This window comes from Poecile atricapillus, chromosome 5 (genome assembly GCF_030490865.1).
Source record: "Poecile atricapillus isolate bPoeAtr1 chromosome 5, bPoeAtr1.hap1, whole genome shotgun sequence".
Lineage (NCBI taxonomy): Eukaryota > Metazoa > Chordata > Aves > Passeriformes > Paridae > Poecile > Poecile atricapillus.
In genome coordinates, this window is record NC_081253.1 from 11415540 (window position 1) to 11436951 (window position 21412).

Genomic DNA, 21412 nt, shown 5'->3' on the forward strand with positions numbered 1-21412 from the left:
CAAAATTAAAAAAAAAAAAAAAGCTATGAAATCTGTTTGCAGTTTGACTTTGCACTTGGCAGTGTTTAGAAGTGCACCACTGAACAACTACAGCCAAGGGGAGAAACTCCATTATTGTCCAAGGACAGCTGAAGGATGAACTGAAATGCTGGTAATCCACAACAGGCTCCCAGCAAGGGAAGCAAATAACAGCAGATGATCAGACAACAGGCAGAGGTACCAAGTGGCCATAATCAAAGAACAGCTTTTATTGTCCAAAATAACCAAGAAACCATTTTCTTCCAATAAACAAAACAACTCCCTAACTCAGCAGCAAATCTTCACTAAGAAACTGAAACACTAACAAACCCCACATAAACTTGTCCATTCCCATTCATCCTCTGAAGTATTCCTCCTCCTCCCAAGTTACTCCTGCACCTCCAGAAGCAGAATGGCAAAACTCAAAGTAATTTAGGAAAAGAGAACAAGCCCATGAGGAGGCATGAATCTGTCCACTTACACACATGAAAGAGGCTGTTGGTGTTTGCAACATCTTACATACTTACCTGAAAGCAGTAAATGTCCTGTTTCTGGAGATACAAACATTTTACTACACAAACTATAGTTTTGTGGTGTTGTTTTTGTTTTAATCCCAGGACACAGGTACAGTTGTGGCCTGTACACATTGTTATAACTCAGACACCACCTGCAGTTTATCAGTTTACACTTCTCTATTCAGAAAACTTGGAAGTTAAAAAAACATGAAAACTGGTTACACTGAGTTCTCAAGGCAAATCATCATATAAAACTCTGCATTTACTCATGACAGTAGAACAAATACCGGACAGAGAAAGCATGTGTCTAAGAAGACCTTGCTCTCCCTGGTAACTGAAATTCTGGTGGAAAGGAAAAAAAAAAAGAGTGAGTGAGAGAGAGAGAGAGAGAGAGAGAGAGAGAGAGAGAGAGAGAGAGAGAGAGAGAGAGAGAGAGAGAGGGAGAGAGAGAGAGAGAGAGATATGCTAGGATGCAAGTTCCAATAAAGGAATTATTAGTATTTCCACTAATTTCTCCATTATGGGGGGTACATTAACAGAAACCATTAAAAAAGAGATCTGGTTCATAAACAGTTATGCACATTTGTTCAACTTACATAGGTGAAAATTTAAGAAACAAAAAGAAAAAAAAAGGTTTCTTAAAAAAAAGTTGGTATTTACGCACTGTGTTTCTTAAAAGATCCCATGTGTCTGCACTGAGCTGTGTGCTGTGCACACACCTCTGAGGGTGTGTGAGCAGAGATAGCCACAGCACTTCCCTGACAGAGCAGGGAAGCAACACGACAGAAGTAATGGGAATCTCAGCTCATGGGAGTTACGAACTTCTATTGCTGCTGTGCAGAGAACGGCACCATGTGTTTGACAGAGGAATGCCACTGGAAACAGTCTCCTGTCCTAATCTACACATGATTTTACAAAACATCTAACACCTGTACTACACCTTTTGTAAGAAAATAGAGAGCAGCTTTGAGCTGCAGTTCTTCTAAACTACTGTAGGAAGGCTTCTCTAGGTACTTCCTAAATTGGCAACCATCTGAGGTAATTGATGATGCTGTTCAAACGAGCATCCTTCACTTCTCCCCGCCTGCACCAACTGTTGCCTCCTTATTGAGTCCTCTGATTGACAAGTCGTAAACCACTTCCTCAATTTTCTTGACATCGTATTTCAGGCCATCGTAGCGTTTCCTCAGGGAGTCATTCTTCAGGTTGAGGAGGCGGAAGCCAGAATCCAGCTCATTGATAAAGGCTGAGATGCGGAGAGGGCGAGAATAGTCCCCAGCTGTGACACTGTTCACTGCCAGCCTGGCCTGTGAGAGGAGACACTGAAGAATGTCAGCACAGCACCCACCCACCCACATCACATCACTGTCCCCATCAGTTACTGTCCCAAAGGAAGCACTTGTGTTCCAGGAAGTCAGATTATTTGTAGTTAGGTCTACCTTTTTGCTGGCCATAGTTCTGGATTTTCAATCAAATGACTAGCTTAAATCTTAAAAGTATCACTGAGAAACATGCAGAGAAGCATCTTGCTTTAAGTTCAGATCAAGGTGTTGTGTATCATAACCTCCAGGAACAACCCAGGAAAGGTAAAAAACACATTACTTCTGTTTTCAAGGTCAGTTTCAAACCAAATACTGCATTAATATCCTTCTTACCAGCTCACTGGCCAGAGTTAATACACCAGAAAGATAATCTTCAATGTCCAGGTGAAAGCCCCGTTCTCGATCAGCTTCAACTGAGACAAAAACAGAGCAGTGATGAGGTGGTGCTGAGCATGAGCAAACCCAGGCACCTTAAATTGCATTTGTTTACTGGTGCTAATTTGAAATATCGAATTTATGAAATATTATTACAAAATAAAAGTCAGCCTTTTCCTGTATGTGATGGAATTACAGCCTCTCAGTTCTTGATTCAGCATTTTGAGCATCCTCACTGTACATCCAACAGGGTAACTGGATTTACATCTACATACAGGATGTATTTTCCTTACTTTTTTCCAAATCTTTTGCTCTGTGAAGATACAACTCTTTTATGGCAAAGAATTTAATCTGCTTTACACACTGTTTAAAAACCAAAAGCAAGAAATTAGAGAAACAAGCTGTCATTTTTGTGTTATTCTTTTGGTGCATTTACACACTTTGAATGAATGACCTTCATTGATGAAGAACTTACTAATGAATAAATACTTTCGTTAACATTAGGTTTGCCAATTTCCGTCTTCTGAGAATTTGCTGTTTATATAATGAAATCAAATACCAGATAAACTCTGGATCTGATTTCTAAGGAAGAAATCTTAAGGCAAAGTTCTGCCGTTTCCCTGTACCTCTGAAAGCTACAATGTCTAAGGTAAGGTCACAAGTTTTTCTCTCTTCGGTTACAACATTAACTTACTCCCAAGTATTTCTGCAACAGCTTCTCGGGTTACTAACGTTTCTGACTCCAAGTAGACTACAAAGGCTGCCAGGAACACCAGCCGCTGCAGTACAAACCTCCAGTGCTCATGAAACCTGCAGAAGAAACACCAAGTCAAGGTATAAATAATTAATGTTTATTACTGGAGCGTTAAGACACAAGCACACATTATGTGTGCGTTGTTTTCTGCCTTAACACATGCACAGTGCAGTATTTTTGGTTTATCAAAATGACAACAGCTAAAAGACATCTTGGTACTCCAGAAGTCCATCCCCAGGTTACCACACTGGAGGCTGACATTTGCTGGCCCCTCTCACACACCTCCTCAGCTCCCACACTTTTCCAGGCTGTGTTGCCCACAGATAGCCAGGGCTTTCCCTCACACTCTCCCTCAGCAGATCTGAGCTGACAAGATTCTTGTTCTTTGAAATGTTCTTGCCAGGCACTGTCCCCTTCTGGCAGCAACAGAACACAAAGGTGACAACTTCATTTAGTGTCTGCAGAACCAAAGAGCCATTTCATGACAGATTTAGAGCTCTGCTTCCAGGAATGCCCCAAACCGAACAACTTAACTGAAATTACTGGAGCAGCAAATGCCCTGCTCCCAGATACAAGGGCAGCTCCAGCAGAACAGCAACTTCTTAAGCTCCTCTTTCTCTTTTTAAAGAAAGTTTCTAGAAAAATAATTCAATACTGAGTATTTTTAGTGAAAAGTTACAGTGTTTGAGCAAAAGCGTTTTTCATCTATGCTGATAAAAATCTCACACTTGTCTACCACGATTTACTTTTCAAAGAGAAAGAACCATTCAGCCCACACACTTTTACATCATTTTTCCAAAGCAATGAGGCCAAATGCCCAAGCAATGCCCATATAGATCAGTGTCTGGCCATGTGTGATCCTGCACACCTGTAATACTGATCAGCAGGAAACTTGGTCTTCAGAGACTCCATCTGTGTCCTCACTGTACCAAAGTGCTCACGAGCCTTCTGACACTTCTTTGGAACTGAAAAAGAAACAGCACAGCATTCAGGGAATTAATCTATTCAGGAAATGATCTGACAGGCAACGGAAATTTGTAAATAAAGTTTTTTAGACAGTGCTATTTACACTGCTTTCTTGTCCAAGATAGACTACTGACACTTGGAATCAATCTGAGAAGTATTCCTGGTGATACCATGAGCCATAGAGGTAAAGCAGAAAGATTCTAGAATTCCAGGCTGTCTGATCTGCTCTGGGCCTTTGTTTTGAACTTGAGCCAAGATGCCCCAGCAACAGCCAGATCCCAAGCAATGGAACAGCACTGCACACAGCAGCTGGCCCCAAAGGAAGCACATGCTTACCAAGCACTGCTGCCAGACAACTCTCACCATCAAAGGAAAAGCAACTTTTCTTTCTCCATATTAAAATCTTATCCTATTTTTTTCTAATCCATCAGAATTTGGTTACATGAGGTGCAACTTCCCTTCAGGAAACTGAAATTCCTGATTTTTACGATGTATTTGAAGAGCCTGGGTTCCAGGCTGTCCAGTGTGTGTTAAACTCTGCAGAGAAACGATCTCTGTTCCTGCAGCAGCCACTGCCACCTCCCGTTTGCCGACAGAGTTACAGCCCCGCTGCACCTGCAGTGCCAGCGACCGGCCAAAGGGCTCAAACCACAACTCCCTGCAGCCCTCCCACTGATCCTGCTCGCCAGCCAAAACAGGCCAAAGATCAAACCGACATGCCCTCCTGCATCTTCATGTACAGAAGCCAGGATTATTCACAGAAGCTAAATCTGAAATCTGTGATGCTTTTTACCAAACAAGACCTACTCTGAGTCACTCAAGTGTGATTATAGAACTTCTTTCCAGGAATAACACATAATTTCTGTTTAGAAAAGATATGGAGGGAGAATGGCATGAAAAAAAAAACTTCAGGAAACACGAACGTGGGAGTGCTCCATGTGGCAGCCAGGATGAAAGAGCTGTGTCAAGCTCACTGAGAGCCACAGGATTGCCTCAGTCGTGTGAGCATCGTGTGGGGGAAGAGAGAAAGGAACACATTTGCATTTGGATTCTGCCAAAGGCACCTGTGACAAAAATAAACAATCCTTACAATAAAGGCTCAGACAATGCCCAGTGACACACACAACCCCCAAATCCAAACTGCCCTTGCACATCCTCAGGTGTCACCTCTGATGTTCTGCAGTTGCAGAGCAAACACCGAGCTGGCTCTCGGGGTCTGGAGGCCCCACCTGTCACCCTGACTGCTATCAGACAACAGCAGGATGCAGCACACACTGCCCTGCCCAGCTTTCTGAGCAGTTCTCCAGCTCCATCTGGGACAAGCAGCCAAGGAAGGCTGTGCAAGATGACATTTTTAAAGCCACTGGCTGGTACAGAAAGCTGTCCTCCATCAAACTCCCAACTATCCATCCCATGGTTTTACTAACAGAGCTGAATTTGATGACAAATTCACAGGTCTGCTATCACAAGTTAACTTGTGACCTACTAAGCATGAACTCGTTATTTTTGCAAGAATTGTAAGATGAGGCTTTGGATTTTTTGTTTGTTGCTTTTTTCTTTGGTGGGTTTTTGTTGTTGGTGGGTTTTTTGGTGGGGCTTTTGTTTTGTTTTGTATTTTTTTAGTTGGTTTTGTATTTTTTTTTAAACTATTCTACATCTCTTCAAGTTCCAGGACCAGCTCTCTCCAGGAATTAAAAATCAAGTGAAAAGATCCTGAGTTGAACATGGGCCTCTACAATTAAACACTTGAAAATGACTCTGAAGTTGTTACCTACACAATGACTGTGGAATTTCCCAGCTTAGAGAACTGAGTGTCTGTTTGTGTAAATAATCACTCAGCAGTTCTGATTTCCAGCACTGCCAGGTTTCCCAGCAGACAGAACTTGCACGTGCGTGCACAGGTCAAACCCCAGGCACTGCTCAATGCTGAAGATCCTCTGCAAGGCCAGAGGAATCCCAGGCCTCCAGCTCCAGCCCCAGTGTGCTGGGGAACCTCATCAGGCTGAAAACAACCAGACAGCTCTGCAAGGGAGTAAAACAGCACCTGGGGAGGCTGGTTCTATTTCCCTTCACAGGGTGGCTTGCACAGATTCCTCTCAAGAGTTTCCAGCTCAGTCAGAATGGTTGCTTCTTCTGACACGATATTGACTGGAAAAATCCCAGCTCTTAAGGGAGATATTTAAGTTTATTCCAGTAGTTTCACCAGTAAGATGAGAAATGAGGCAGAAGAAAGACCAGATCTGGCACTTGGGCCTGCAGAGCTGCTCTCATGTCCTGGAGGAAACAGGCTGACCCAGAAACATTCTGCCCAACTCCTCAGAAGCCCAGAACCAGGCTGATGAAACCCAAACCTCCAAAGCTGCAGAACAATTCCTGCTGTCACTCAGACATCAAGGGCAGGTCCTACTGTTTCAGCCTTTGCAAATTCTTTTTACATTTTCCAAATTTTACACCGACAAAGATTTTTACAATCAAAGATTTTGCAGATTTTTACACCCACAAAGAGAATCTGTTTTGTACAAACCAGATTGAAGTGTGTTCCCCCTATCCCAGTCCATCCTGAACTGCCCCTCAGCGCTCAGGAACACAGCTTTTTGGGGTGTGGGGTGAAGAGATGGGATGGGGACATTGATACAAAGGCCAAACAAGTGGTGATAACACAATCTATGTGCAAGCCACTTACAGGGAGACCTAAGAGCCGACTCAGCAGCCCAGAAAGTGAACACCTCTTAAAGAACACACTGCTCTGCACCGAGACAGAAAAGGAACCCACGCTAGGGAGGGAGAAAGGGACAGAACGGTGTTCCATAATGCTGAACGGCAGCTTTACTACTTGTCTGGCCTGAGACCTCCCAACTTCGCCCTTCTCTTCCCAGCAGCCTCCGGGAGATCCAAGCTGAAGGCCCCGGGAGAGACTGGAACCGGCAAAAGGGGCCCCGGTACAGGGCACCTGCGTGCTCCGAGGGGCACTCCCGCCCCCCGGCTGTTCTCCGCTGCCCGGGGGCGGCGGTGCGGGACTCACTGTTCTGGAAGCCGGGCCCCTGGTGCACGCCCTGCAGCAGTGTCAGGATCTCCCGCGCCGTCTGCTCCAGCGCCTGCACCACCTTCCGGATCTCCTGCGGGCACAGCGCGCCGTCAGCCGAGGTACCGCCCCGCCCCGTCCCGTCCCGTCCCGTCCCGCCCCGTCCCGTCCCGTCCCGTCCCGTCCCGTCCCGTCCCGTCCCGTCCCGTCGCCTCCCGCCCGCCCCGGCACCTCTCGGATGTCCTGGTCCTGGCCGAGCGCTCCCTGCAGCGCCGCGAACATCTCGCTCACCGACATGGTGCCGCCGCTTCCCGCCCACGGGGCCTTCCGCCCCGCCGGCGCGCGCCTGCCCCGCGCACCGCCTGACCGCGCCGCGCCGGGCTGCCCCGCGCACCGCCTGAGCGCCCGGAGCAGCCAGGAGTGGACGGAGCGGCGGCTGGGAAGGTGCCCAGAGAGTGCGGATCGCCCCGGGGCGGGCAGTTGGTCGCTCCCGGGGCGGGAGTTCGTCGCCCCGGAGGTGTCCGTGTCTCAGGCCGCCCTCCCGGTGCGGTGGGGCCGGGCCCGCTGGGGCCGCGCGAGGGCGCGTCCGCCCCGTTGCTGGGAGACGGCGTCTGGCCGCGCGGCGCCGGCGCGAGGGCAGTGACGCACTTCCGGCGGCCTTACGGAGACAGCATGGCGGCGGAGGAGCCCGCGTCTGCTACGGCTGTGAGGGCGGCGCCGCTCCTGGCGCTGGAGCCGCGGCTGCAGCGCCAGTTCCAGCAGAAGGTGCAGCGGGCCCGCACCAAGAGGACGGCCAAGGTGAGCGGAGCGGCCCGGCGCGGGGGGGCGCGGCCCGGCGAGTCCCGGCCCGGGCTGACGCGGTTTCTGTGCGCTCTTTCAGCAGGAGGAGCTGACGCCGGGCGTGGTGTTCGTGGGGCATCTCCCGCGGGGCCTCTTCGAACCGCAGCTCCGCGAGTACTTCGGGCAGTTCGGGAAGGTGACTCGAATGCGGCTCTCCAGGAGTAAGAAGGTGAGGAGCGGCCCGGGCAGCACCGTAATGTGGCGGAGCGCTCGCAGCCGGCGCCCGAGGCCGAGCCGGGCCGGGCAGTCTCGGGGACTCTCCCCTGGCCCAGCAATGGCCACAAAGCCCTGAGCCCAGAGCCCACACGTGCCCGGCGGCTGGGCCACGGCTCTTGTGGTCCTTTCATCTGTAAGTAAACGCGCTCCTGTGGGAAGTGCCGGAGTGCAGCAGTTCGAGGTACAACTGAAGTGTCACGATTCAGTTGTAATTTACTTGTTGCTTTGTGTTAAATAAATGTAATATTTTATCACTCCTGGGTTTACTGACACATTATAAGACTACTGTATAAGCATGGAACAGCAGCAATGTAGGGCAGCTTTGTTTCTTTTTTAGCAAGTAGATATGTGTGAGCAGTTTGTTTTGTGTGCAAATATGTATTTTACAAATAATGTCATACACATTTAGGACTGAATCTGGTGCTTTTCACAATTTCAGAGAACTTTGTGAAATTACCTGTGGTTAACTGAGAATGGACTATGACTTTGGAAGAATAAATTTCAGTAGAACCCTTTAGGTACCAAAGCATTATTTCTTGTTTCTCTCTTGTCACTCACAGACTGGAGGCAGCAAAGGCTATGCATTTATAGAGTTTGAGTCTGATGATGTAGCCAAGATTGTTGCAGACACAATGAATAACTACCTGTTTTCTGAGAGACTGCTGAAGTGTAAGTATAAGTTGCAGTGTAAGTCCTCTAGCATGTAAAGGAAACTTGTAGTTATTTCAGTTGTCTTTTTCAACTGCATAGAATTTTAGGGGTTTTCCAATGAAGTTTTGTCCAAAAATATTTTCTGTGGGGCTGAGCTTTTCATCATGTGTAAAGAACACGCTCAGCAGCCTTTTAGTCACTAGTGCTGTTTTCTTCTCTGGGCTGATATTGCTCTTAGTGATTGTGTAACACGAAATCTCAGGGTAAGGTTGGGTTTGCTGTAGAGATTGTTGCTTTCACATGGAAACTCCTTGGCATTTATAACTGCTGCAGCTGTTGTCTGTAAGGTTTGACATAAGGGTATTTTGAGTAAAAGATTGATGAAATCAGAGTTTCTCAGTCACGGTAACAGTAAAACTTTCTTTGTAAGGCATTATGAGTTATGTGTTGTGAAACAGTTCTGTCTGATCATTGTGGGTGAAACTGTTAAAGTGTTTCCTCCCTCCCTCCCTCTCTCTCCCTCCTACTGGCTGAGGATCCAGTGACCTTTTCTGTGTTCCTAAACCACTGTGCCAGCATGGTGTTGTAGCCATGAGCTGTGTTGTGTGAGTGCCTTTGGCAGGAAGGAGAGCTCTGCTGTAGCCCTGTGTCCTGTCTTTGGTACAGGTCAGTTCATGCCTCCCGAAAAGGTCCATGAAAACCTCTTCAAAAACTGTGACAAGATCTTCCGGAAGCCTTCCCGGCCGGCTGTGCGGCGCTACAACAGGATCCGCTCCCTGGTGGAGAAGGCCAGGATGACCAAGCGCCTGCTGCATAAGGAGAGGCTTTTGCGGAAGAAGCTGGCTGAAAAGGGGCTCGAGTATGACTTCCCAGGATTTGTAAGTTTGGCATCGTTTCCATGAGTGTGTTAAGCAAGGTGTGTTTCTAGGGTTGTGCCGAATACACGGAAATCGTGTGTTCTGTGTGGAACTGGCAAAAGAGCTGGAGCCCCAGGGAGGCTCACTTGTGTTAGGAAGTGTGTAGAAGCTCCAGGAATTCAGCGTGGTGCTGTTGCTGGGCTGTGCTACATGTGCCTGTGTGTTTACTTGAAGAGAAGTAAATAGGTAACAGCAAAGGGAAGATCCTTTTCTTCTGTTGGAACAAGCAGTTGGATATTCTGTGGTTTAATACTGGAGTGCAGATCACCAAAGAGCAGAGGGGCTTTGCTGAGCCCTGTGGGAGGCTTTGGCAGGTGGAGGTTTGAAGGCAGGTCCCAAGACCAGAACTTCCATCCACAGCCACTGCATGTTCCTCCTCTGCAGAGTGCTTGTGTCAAGTACTTGAATTGTAAGCAATTAGTACTTTTTAACATGTAATGTTTTAAAATGCACAGTTGCACCTTTTGTCATGTTGCCTTAGGTGTTTTTGTTCAAACCAGATCACCTGTGTGTCAGTCGGTTTATTACTTTAAACCTATTTGCTGTAGCAAAGACTTCATAGCTAAGAAACAAAGAAATCCATAAACAGGTAAGTGACTGCACCTTCACACAAGTGTGTAGTGATCCACCTCATCTGTCTTTCTTCTTAGGCTGCACAGGCACTTTGCAAAAAGAGAAAAAAAATCAAAACATCCAAGAAATCAAAACTGAACATCTCTTTGAGCAGTCAGGTAAGACGGACCAGTCCTGCTGGTGTCTAGAATCACCATTCACACTGGGGCGGGTGTTTGAAGTCCTCAGCTGGCACCTTAATACTGATATTAACACACAAAAACTTTGACATTGTTTGTGCCAGAAGTAGCTCCTTTGAGAAATATTAACACTCTTGAACAGGGGAAGGTGATTGAATCCTCGTGGTTCCTTCTCCTGTGAAAGTATTCAGCAGCAAAGGCATGCTCAGCACGCTGTAACCAGCAGTGCCTGTCCCACAGTGTGTCTGCTGTCAGCCTCTGCTGTTCAGCACTCCCTTGAGGCTGTGATAGTGAAGGGTGCTGGGGCCAGGCATCTGTACACCCCCTGCACCTGTGCTTTACACTGAGACAATGTGATCTCCTTCATGGAATCCTCCTGTTGGACCATGCTTCAATGCCAGCCTGTTTTGATAAAAAGGGAGTTAACTGTTAATGCAGTCTAGTGCTGTCTGTCCCCATTTCCATACTGTGCTGTTCCTCCTACCCCATGCTGTCCAGGCACACTATTTGGTGTTTTGGAAACAAGTGCCAGGTAAAAGTAGCAGTAGGATGAAAGGGAAGTTCTGGTCATCAGGACTGAGATTTGGGATATTGATGGTCTAAAAAGTCTGTAAGGCATTAATATTTCTGTTCTGTTTCATCGTTGTTGTGAGATGTGTGTGTGTGTTTGGGGATTTTTACTATTACTTGGTTTATTTCTGATAATTGGGGCATGTTGGTTGTGAGGAAGGCAGGATAACTAACGCATTCTATCAGCTGAGTTCTGAGGGATTACTGAGGTAATGAAGCTGGGATGTTTCAGCTCTGCTGTAAACTTGAATATGGCATTTCTGTATGCCAGTCTCAAATATACTCCCTCACCTTCCACCCTGTTGTCCTGATTCTCTTCCACTTTTGTGATGCTTTGAGTCAGGAAATACAAAGTTTAGAAAGCAAATGTACATAACGACACATTAGAAAATGTGAATTAATTTCCATTCACCTTTCACATACACATCTTTGAAGGTGTCTTTTTCAGTCCAAAGAAATAATGTCTACAAAAGAAACTAGTTATAAAATGAAGACAGTTTTCCAAAGGAGAGCTGGGCTGAGGTGTCTGTGGTACCACAGGGGCAGTGACAGCTTTTTCTGACAAATGGTGTTGCAGTGAACCCTGTTTTTCTGATCTCTTCAGGATCCCACTCCAGTCTGTACTCCAGCAGTGCTTGAGCGCCGGAAAGCTGCTCAGATGGATGATGACACAGAGGATGATGAAGTAACTTTCAGGCTTCCCTCTGCCAGTGTTAAGAACGCTGTGCAGAGACCAAAGAAGCAGCCAAGGCAAAGACCAAGCCTGAAGAAACAGAAACAGACTTAAATTTTTTGTGGCTGTAGCCATATTTTTCCTCAACTTTAAAACTATTGAGATGGAGCTTCTACTGTGTCTGCTGCTCTGGCTTGGTTCATCCTGCCTAGACTGTTTCAGTTTTTCTTAGGCAAGGACTCTGTTCACAAATCCCGTCCCTCTGGTTTAGCCATCAAGGGACCTATGATCTTTTCTGCATATGAAGATGTTCTTGACTTTGTGCTCACAAGTGCCTGTGCTATGACACAGCTACAATAGTCCAAAATCTTCAGTTAATTTTGTAACTCGTGTCTAGTGCTCAATTGTTTTGGGAGAAAATGTGAGGCTGTCCATTCAGAGCTTGCTAATGCAAGCAAATGTATCTTAAATTTATAATTAATGACAGGTTATTAAAAAATTTACCATTTTTCAACTTTCTTGGCTTTTGGTTCTTCTGTTTAACTGCATGTCTGTGTTTTGTGTAAGTTCTCATATATTTGCACCAGCTGAGGCTCTCGAGAAGATACACCAGTAATCAGAGCAGTCTGAGTTCTACTGGCAGTTCTGTTGTCCTTTGTCACTGCATTTTAGTTTCACTGCTTGCATGAAACAAGGGTATCTTCTGCTCCAGGGGGTGATAAGCACATTTAAATACTGTAATAACCAGGAGCGCAAAGGCAGGTTTTTGTCAGCAGTAGTATGAGTTCAGAGAATTGAGCATAGCTTTTAGTAGTGCATTAAGATTCACTTTTGTTCCAACTAGCCTGTCAGTGCAGATGGCATCTGGTCCTGCTTTAACAGGCAGCTTGACTGTGCAGTTAGAATTTGGATTTTAATGCAAGTCTGAAATCTGTAAAAATCCCAGTTTGGGTTCTGTGCATATACTTAGCTGTCATCTTTTGTTGTCTTAAACACTCTGATGCTGTTGGCTGCTGGTCAGGCTTGGCAGAAGATTTTAGAGGAAACCTCAGGTGATAATAACCTGCAAGGTAGGTGGCTGGCACTAATTACTTGGCTATTTGAGTTGAAATCCTGGCAGAGAAAAATTAATCTAAGCCATTGGTCTTGCTGATTCTGATCTGTCTGGTCTGATCACTGGAATAATCGTGGGATTATAGTGACATTGTCTAGGTGACTCAGATTAGATCATTCTCCTTTGTTGAGGAAGCCACTTGGATGAGTGCATGCTCATATCAAACACTTGACACTTTGGGCAGGCCAGGGGAATCTCTTCACTGACCTGGTGGTCATGGACGGTCCTTGCCTTCTAACCAAAGTGTTGCTGTGTACATCTGCAGGCTTTCTTCCCTGTGGTGTTTGATGAGAAAGGGCAGGGCATGCACCCCAAACCTGTGGGAAATACATGCTCAGTTGAGGTTTCAGATACACATGACCACAATGGTTAGCAGAAATTGCTTATCTGTTCGTATCTGACGTGCAGCTCTTGAAAAACTTCTACTTTGATGTCATACAGCAGAGAGCAGCAGAAAAGAAGCAAAATGGATCTGCCCAGAATAGACAGTTTTCTTTTGAAGTCCATGTTGCTGACTTTGTGTTGGGCACGTAAAAGATGGCTGTTGGGTCAGGATGAACTAGCAATGTGGCTGCGTTTCTAGGAGCTGAACCTCCTGACACCGGGGGGCAGCACGACTCAGCTGTGTGGCCGTGCCGCAGCACAAGGGAAACGACGTCCGTGCCTAAGGAAAGCCCTCTCTCCAGGCAGTGAGGAGTGAGTGGCTGCGCTGGTGTGACTCGCGTCGCTAGCACGGCTTGAGACTACATGAGAAACCTGATACTGATCTTATCCAAAAATGCCCATTTCTGTGGTGCTGCCACAAATGCTTCATCCTAGGCTGCAGAGTTAAAGCTGCTCTTTAGAAAACTTAGTTTATCCAGAATAACTTCTCTGGTGCAGTTCCACCTTCCCCAAAGCCTGAGTATCTCCATTCCTGTGCGTCCCATTCCAGTGCCTTGGCCTGCATGTTGAACCAGGAGTTGCTTCCTTCCCACTCTGCTTCCATTGCTGTGCTCCTCTCTGTGCCCAGTGTTCTGCCCCTGCCTGTGTCCACTTGCTGCTTTCTTCCATGTTTGACTCAGTGGCTTCTCATGCTGCTTGCAGTGCCAGGGCCATCCTGTCTGGCTGCATGAGCTCCTGCATGTCCCCTTCAGGAAGGACTTCGGCTTCTGCAGGTCTCATGGAAAGGTTTGTGCCTTTAAGCTAAAATCCTGGCTGCTGCTGCTGCCTCTCCAGAGTCACAAAGCAGCGTGGGACTTGGTGGGAAGATGTTCAAGAAAACTGCTTACAATAAGGGCTGCTTCCTGCTATAATTTTCCTTTCCCTTCCTTTTGTTTGTTCATCTTCCTTCAATTGAGATCAGCTTAGATGGCAGCTCTGAAAAGCAAGGAAGGAAAATTTTGTGTTTGAGGAAAGCACAACAATACCCAGGCTACAGCAAGGAACTCTCGGCAGAAGGGCAGCTTTTCTTGGTGATAGTTTCTGTTTTTAGGCTGCCTGTGTTATTAATATACTGCTGTCCAGGGAGATGTACGTAAGCAGAAATTCAGACACCTGATACTTGCCAAACATAGTTTCCATAGCAAGTGGACAGATGTGCTGTGTCATGAGTTATGCCCCAGTCCCTGCACTGATTTTTATTTCTCATTTCTCCAGTAATTTGTTTGTTCATCATGGACAAACACAAACCTCCCGGCCATTGATTTTAGGACAGGCTCCAAGTTGTTTTTACTGGGATGCTAGGACTGTTTGGGATATGGTTTCAAGGCATGACTTGCAAATGCTCTGCCTTTCAGTTATGAATGATTTTGGGAGCTGTTTTGATGAACACTAATGTATGTATTACTGTTTTCAAGCTTGAGAAACTTAAGTGCTAACCAAGCCTGCTAATTTACACTAATTTATTACAATTTCTCTGTTTTGCAGGAGGGAGTGGGGTTTAAGAGTGTTCACCGTTTCCTGGCACATGAAATACTAAAGTAAAGGAAGAACGGGGGGTTGGGAGGGTGGGGGAGAAAAACAGAATTGGCTGCAAGATAGAGGGGAGAAAGGAATGATGAAGCCAATGCTCACTTCTCAAGACAAAGATACTGGTGAATGTGGCAGGGTTAGACTGCTCAAAATTAAAGATGGAGTTTTATGTTTTCCTACTTGTTTTGCCTGTTGGATGTGCTGTGGGATGCCCAGGCTGCATGGGGCATAAGAGGTGAACTGCCATCACAGTCCAAGTGCTGGTGCTTGCTCATGAAGGAGGAGAGCAGGCTGGGCAAGTGACACTTGCTCTTGCAGTACCGAGCCTGTTTGCTTGCATACCGGGCTTTGGAAATGGCTGCAGCCCTGGGGAGCAAGGCTAAAACCTGTCTGCAAATGGCTCATGGTGCAGGGGAGGCATGGCTCTGAGGGGTGACATGCTCTCCCCTCCAACTAACCAGTGAGGCAGAGGGGAGCTCCAGCAAATTCCCCTCTCCCAGCTTTCCCTTCTGAGTGCTGGGGAGTTTGGCTCTCACTGCAGTGATGCAGCTAGCTGGGGTGGGCTGTGCTGTGTGAGGTGCTGTGCCCATCCCTGCCCTGGGCAGGGAAAGCTGGCTCAGCAGGTAACAGAGTACAGTGAATGTGATCTCCATTATGTGTTTTCCAGGAATATCCACAAATCCTCTTGGACCAGACTTCTTCATTGTCCAAGATGCTGTTCAAACACATCCTTTTTTCCTGAGTTTTCCATCTAACCTCCTGTTTCTTGAAATGTCTAACTCTAGGCAGCAATAATCTGCACTTCTTAGTCAGAGGTATGCCAGGGACCACCCCAGGATGCTGCTGGAACAGTGGGGAGGCCATTCGGTGTGTCAGGCTGCTGCTGGCACTGGTAGTGCAGGCACATCCCTCCCTGCCCAAGGGCAGCAGCTGTCAGAGCAAGCTGAAGAAATGGTTAACTGTGTGAGTGAGAATTCCTAAAGTGAAACACTTTCTTCCATGCAGGGTGCAGCAAGGCCTCCCATCACTTCTGACACTCAGCATTAATTAAACATATGGCAGGAACAGCGATCTTGGCTGTCCTGGGAGGCTTGGAGTAGTTACACACCTGTGTGTCTGTGGCCAGGAACCATGTGATTCTCCTGTGCTGGGAAAGGAGAAGCTACAGAGAAGCTCCTACACAAGTCGTAGCTCTGATCAGGGAAGAAAATGCTGGTTTATGATAGTCCTCAAAAGTGTTGTTGAAGAGAGGCAGAACTGTGAGGACTAACTCTGTGGGACTTTGAGACAGTGGGGTCTGCAGTCAGCCACAGGCAGTGGGGTTGCTTCCTTTCCCTGTCTCTCCATTTGATACATCACGTGGAGGCTGGGGCTTGGCCTGGATTTGAAACTTGTTGTTTTAAAGAACAGGAAAGAAAGAAACAAATCTCATTTTTATAACAGTGATTTTGGAAAGCCCTGTTCTTTTCTGTGTGTTTTTCCAGTGCTGATTGAGAGGAGCCTTGGTGAACAGGTGCAGACGTGGAAGTCAGGCTGCTTGCTCTGCAGTGAAGCATTGCTGCCAGTTTCCCACAAGGGCTTGCACAAACTCCCAGTTTGCTTGTGTATTGGTTTTTGTTTTTTTAAATAAGCAGGGAAGCAGAGTTACTTCTGTCAGGGTGGCTTTGTAAGGCTGAGAGCATTGCAGCATTTTGAGGGTGAAGGCAGGACTTGCCTCTCTGCTGTGCTTGCTCAGGTACTGTTTCTCACACAAGGCAGCCGTGCAGTGGGGAGTGAGCAGGCTCTGTGCCAGCTGTGCAGCAGCAGCAGCAAAGCTACTTTGTCACCTACAGTATTTTTATTTCTCTTGCTGTGAAAGCTGGAAGGGCTCTGGTGTGATTTTCAGGTGCTGGGCTGCATTTGCAGGTTTGCCTGTTAGAAGAGGGCTGGGTTCATGTGCCCAGAAGTGATGGCAGAGGAAATGTAAGACAAATCTATGAAGTTTTCCTTCAGCTATCCCACACAAAGACATGCTGTTTGTGGTTTATTAACAGGGCAATGCTTAAAGTGTGTTCTACTGAGCTGTGCCCTTAAAAACAAATTCCAGGTTTGGAACTGCTGGAGCTTTGTGACTGGTCTGTCAGGAGCTATGCAAGTGCAAAGGACTAGTTCCAGAGGCAGTATGGATTCTCCTAAGGCAGATGTGTCTGTTGATGTAATGTAAATGCAATTGCCCCATCAAATGAATCACAGCCTAAGTTTTTATCCTGAGAACTACTACCTCATCTTTTTTCCCCCATCAGCTCATAATTTTACAAAATTCAATCCTGCCTGTTAATATACAGATATAATATACAGAATCAACAGACTCAACCAGTTGGTTGCTAAGACTCATTTGGAGTTGGTGATTTGGACACTTGGGTTTGGGTGGGCTGCCAGTGTATTGTTTGCTGTGTTGCCATTCAATGTCAGCCCTCCCATTGCATTCTGTAAGAGCTTCCATTAATTTCAGTAGAAATCTGCATCTGGTGAAGGATGACCTAATCTTTAAAAAGGATCTTAATCCACTTAACCTCTATTGCAAAGCTCAGCATTTTTTCCTTGTCAAGAGCAGACTGCATTCCTAACCTTGATGTGTCACTTTCCAGTTGGCTTAATATCTGAGTGAGGACAGAAGGAAATGTTTTTCAGATATTGAAAGAACCCATGCTGGTAAGGTATGTGCACGTGCAATGTACAAGTATAAAAAAAATGGATATATGAGAATAATTGTGTTTGGATTGTGGAAAAAAGATCAGCAGATGACTACAGAGAACAAGCACAGGAAGAGGTAAATCCATTGGAAACTGTGTAAATGGGAGACAATGAGGGAAGCGGAAATGGGGATGAAATGTTGTTTAATGTAAATTTAAGTGCAAGACAAAATAGGACTCTTGTAAGTCTGACCTGTAAATGTCTCTTCCCAGGGGCCTGAGGGCACCCAGGAAAAATACAGTCTCTGATGGAAATATAAGACCTGGTGCCCATGCCTTGGTAAGACCAGAGTTGATCTTCCAGGCTACTGCATTAAATCTAGCACAGCTCAGAAGGCATGGACAACTGTTGCCAATAGCCTGTGTTCAGTTTTGGGGGGTTCAGCTCAGGCTCTGGTCACAAAACAAAGAACTCCACAATTAACACTAATTGGTACCTTCCTAGATGTTTGGTCAGGGAGAATGAACCATTCCCAGCCTTCCTGGAGGCAGTCACTCCAGGTCAGGGGAAGAAGCCTGTGGGGATGTCGCATGGCTCACAGGACCTTCCTGCCAGCGGGAAATCTCAAATCCAACCCAATTCACACTGCCTGAGGATTACCTGCTTTGTACAGGATGTTTCTCCTTGGGTGGCCAAATGTCTGCAAGGAGTGAGCACATGCAGATGTGCCTGTGTGCACACGATGGGCCTTGAAGCCATTTGCTCATTTCCCTTTAATCAAAACCTTCTGCTCTTGTGTTTTCTTTTCTGTTTGGTGACTGAAGCGAAGCTTCATGTGCCTTCACGTGGGAGTTAAGTGGGTCAGTGGGGTGCTTTGTTTGTGGCAGCTCTCACGTGGAAAAAGTTCGATGCAAAACGCTGAAGCTTGGCAGGAAAGTGCCAATTAAAGATAGCGGTGCGGGAGCACATTGTGTGAGCTGAAAGTGCTCAAATCTGGGGCTGTGACAACTGTCATGTGCAAAGGAAAGGACAAGGAATTATTAAATTTCATGTTGATATGAAGTACTTGTACTTTCCCTGTCTCAAGTGTTGTTCTCATGCAGTATGGACAAGGAGCTTATTCCGTTTCCCAGGTAAGTGAGGGGTAGAAGGGGTGAGACACACAGGGGATCTGTGCCAGAGTGGGATCAGCAGCACTCAGAAGTTGGGTGCTTGGACTTTGCCTCATGTTGGCCCATGGTATTTGTGCCAGCAGCAGTCTAGCCTTCTCCTCAGGATGGCACAAGGCTGTGCAGGTGATGTGTGCAGGAAATGTCAGTGCCAAGAGATAGCAAAGGGAGAGATCCATTGCTACATCGAGTCACGGGAGGCTGTTCTCCCCCTTAGTCACAAAAGTAGTCAAGTTGGGACAGCACATAAAGGAAATGTGGCTAAGTCTGCATGGAGTCTGCAAAGCAGTGTGCTCAACTCTAGGAAAGCAACCCAGGGACAGCCAGGCTTTGACACTGCTGTCCTCTGCTGTTATAGGCAGCTACATCATCATACCATCATTCATAAATAAAAACATTTCTCCTTGAAGCACCAGGCTCTCAGATTCCTGAGCAGATGTTGTGCAAAAGGGCCCTGAAGGAAAGGGGAAGAGCAGGTCATTCAGGTATAGTCAGTATTTCTGCTGAAATAGAGCCAGTCCATCCATCTTCTTCCCACTAGTTTTATTGATGTGTTTTTATTTGAAAGAGCAGTGTTGGTAATTGAAAGCTAGACTGTCCTTACGATTCTTTGTTTCAAAAAACTTTCTGACTTTGCTTTGCCCTTACTTAGTGCTTTCTGTGTCCTTGCTGCAGATGTCCATAAGTTCATCTCTTTTTTTCACCTTACAGATGGGCTGTGCTTTGTTTTGCATGTGTATAAGGACACAGCTCCCTGTGTCCAACCAGACCTTTCTCAGCAAGCAGGGAACAGTGTACTTAGCAGGTGGACTGATTAGAGACATATGTGCAGCTTCACTGGGAACAGTATCCTCTCAGGAGACTTTTCAGCTGCATGGTCTCTTTGTTTTGGAGACAGGTAAGTAAATGGAGATCTTTCAGGATAAGAGCATACTAAAAAATACCTTCTTTAAAGGTATGCTATGGATACGGGTACCACCAAATGCCTGCTGCTGAGCCACTGTAGTGAAGGCCTGGTCAAGCAGTCTCATGCAATGGTAGCAGCTCCTCCAGTGGTTACTTCAACTTCCTTAATTTAGAGAGTCCTCCCTGCACCCCAGGATGAATCTCTGAGGACTCTTTAGCAATAGTACAGTTTAAACCTAACCATAGTTTTGGAGAAGCTGAGTTATCCATGTATACTGGATTCCATCCAGAAGCTTAGATCTGGTTGCCCTTGGGGTATCCTGCCGTGCCTTCGTGGTGGGTTTCCATTGGGAGCTGCCGCAGACGATGGATGTGCAGGTCTGTCACAGATGTGCCAGAACTAATGCAGAGTGATGGCCCTGGGAAAGCTGAGGGGCTGTGCCATGGAGTCGAGAGCTGAATTAAAGAATACTGAGATTAATGTTAAGAAACCTGAAGAGCAAGAATCAGAACAATGCTTTTACCTCCTACTCATAAAAAGTTGCAAGAAAACCTGCAGGTTTTGATGTATTTCGGACTTCTCTTCCTAATGAAAATGAGGCTTATGTGACCAGTCTGTCTGTCTGTTTCTATTCAACTGTCAGGCTAACCCCCTCCTTTTTCTCTCTCAGTGTGTAGGGGGGAGGAAACAATCTCAAATTTCATGAGAAACGGAGGAGAGAAATAATCATTGTTGGCCTCAGGGGAAGGCAGAAGGGAGCTCGGGCGTGGTGTGATCCCTTGTGATGGAAGGCTGCCCTTCCACCTGCACGGGGATACAGCCCTGGACTGACCCCACCGTGCCGCCCGTGCCCCCTTGGAGGGGAGTGGCGCAGGACACACAAAGGAAGGTAGGGCTGCTGAGAGCAGGGAGGATTGGAGGGACAAAGAACACAGACCTGTGAGAAACCAGGCATCGTTACTGCTGCTGCTCATGGAACAATTTGGTTGTCTTGAATATAAGCATAAACTGTTCTAAAAGTCTCTGCAGGGAGCAAGGTAAGTCATGTAATAACAGGAAAAAAAATCCAAACATTAGAGCTGATTATGTGACAAATTCTTTACAGACTTTACCTGTTTTAAAATAAAAATGTGAAGAAAACACGTAAAGACCATGTACACAATCTGTCAGTTGCATAATGAGGAAACTTCTAAGTTCTGTGCAGTTATTGTCCCCTGAAGTCCTGCAGCAAAAGAGAGAATAAAGGTCATCTTTTCTGTGCAAGTTTTACCTAGGAGGGGAGAAAAAATACTTTAACCTATGCCAGCTGCATTTCTCAGCATTTCTTTACAAAGCTTTAGGCTGAAAAACAGTGAATGTACAATCACCAAAGTAAGAATCTGTGATAAAAGGGCAAACATACAAATATATCAGAAGGCAGTTTTGGTAGATTTCCAAAGTAAATGCCTCTTTACTGTAATATTGAAGAGAATAAATTCACAGCAAATGTGTGATACACAATAAATAATAAATGTGTGATTATTGATTTCTTACTAAAACTAAACAAAATATTGCTTATCATAATTCACATTCCTGCTATTCAGTTTTTATCTCATTTCCTTGCTGAAAATGAGCAAGATATTTTGTGAAGGTATTTTGGGAACAGAGAGTTTTCTGAGAGAACTTTGCCTGTAGTTCTAGCAGATACAGATGAAGTGGAATGATTGGTCCTTTATTAATGTACCCATGATTTCTGTCCTCAGCTGCTATTGGGAGACTGCAAAACAGGAGAAGGGCAAAAAAACAGGAGTCCTGTTTGCAGAACTGCCCAACCAGGGAGGGAAAACACTCAGCGCATGGGCTGTGCTGAAGCAGATCTGTTGTGTCTCTACTGTGGGTAGTTCTTAGCCAGTTAGGGCTCTCAGGAGATTAGCTACTGCCTGGGGGTGAGAACCATGGTAATTTCTAAAGCTGGTTTGTAATCACCTGCTTTCAGTTTACTCAGAGCTGGCATCCTTTTAAGCAC

At 46.2% G+C, this 21412-nt stretch overlaps 2 protein-coding genes across 2 annotated transcripts; one reads left to right on the forward strand and one right to left on the reverse strand.

The window, feature by feature from the left end:
- Window positions 1-228: 228 nt before the first annotated feature.
- Window positions 229-7425, reverse strand: TSN (translin). Its single transcript, XM_058839962.1, has 6 exons — window positions 7204-7425; window positions 6973-7066; window positions 3853-3949; window positions 2925-3040; window positions 2189-2268; window positions 229-1840 (listed from the first exon to the last, which is right to left on the reverse strand). The coding sequence occupies exons 1-6, from the start codon at window positions 7267-7269 to the stop codon at window positions 1604-1606; spliced, it is 690 nt and encodes a 229-aa protein (XP_058695945.1). The 5' UTR covers window positions 7270-7425; the 3' UTR covers window positions 229-1603.
- A 213-nt stretch (window positions 7426-7638) lies between these two features.
- NIFK (nucleolar protein interacting with the FHA domain of MKI67) lies at window positions 7639-12111 on the forward strand. The gene is given in 7 exon segments (XM_058839964.1): window positions 7639-7770; window positions 7856-7981; window positions 8589-8697; window positions 9346-9557; window positions 10247-10327; window positions 11523-11667; window positions 11670-12111. Coding segments are annotated over 7 exon segments (852 nt in total). The 5' UTR covers window positions 7639-7644; the 3' UTR covers window positions 11723-12111.
- The last annotated feature ends 9301 nt before the right edge of the window (window positions 12112-21412 follow it).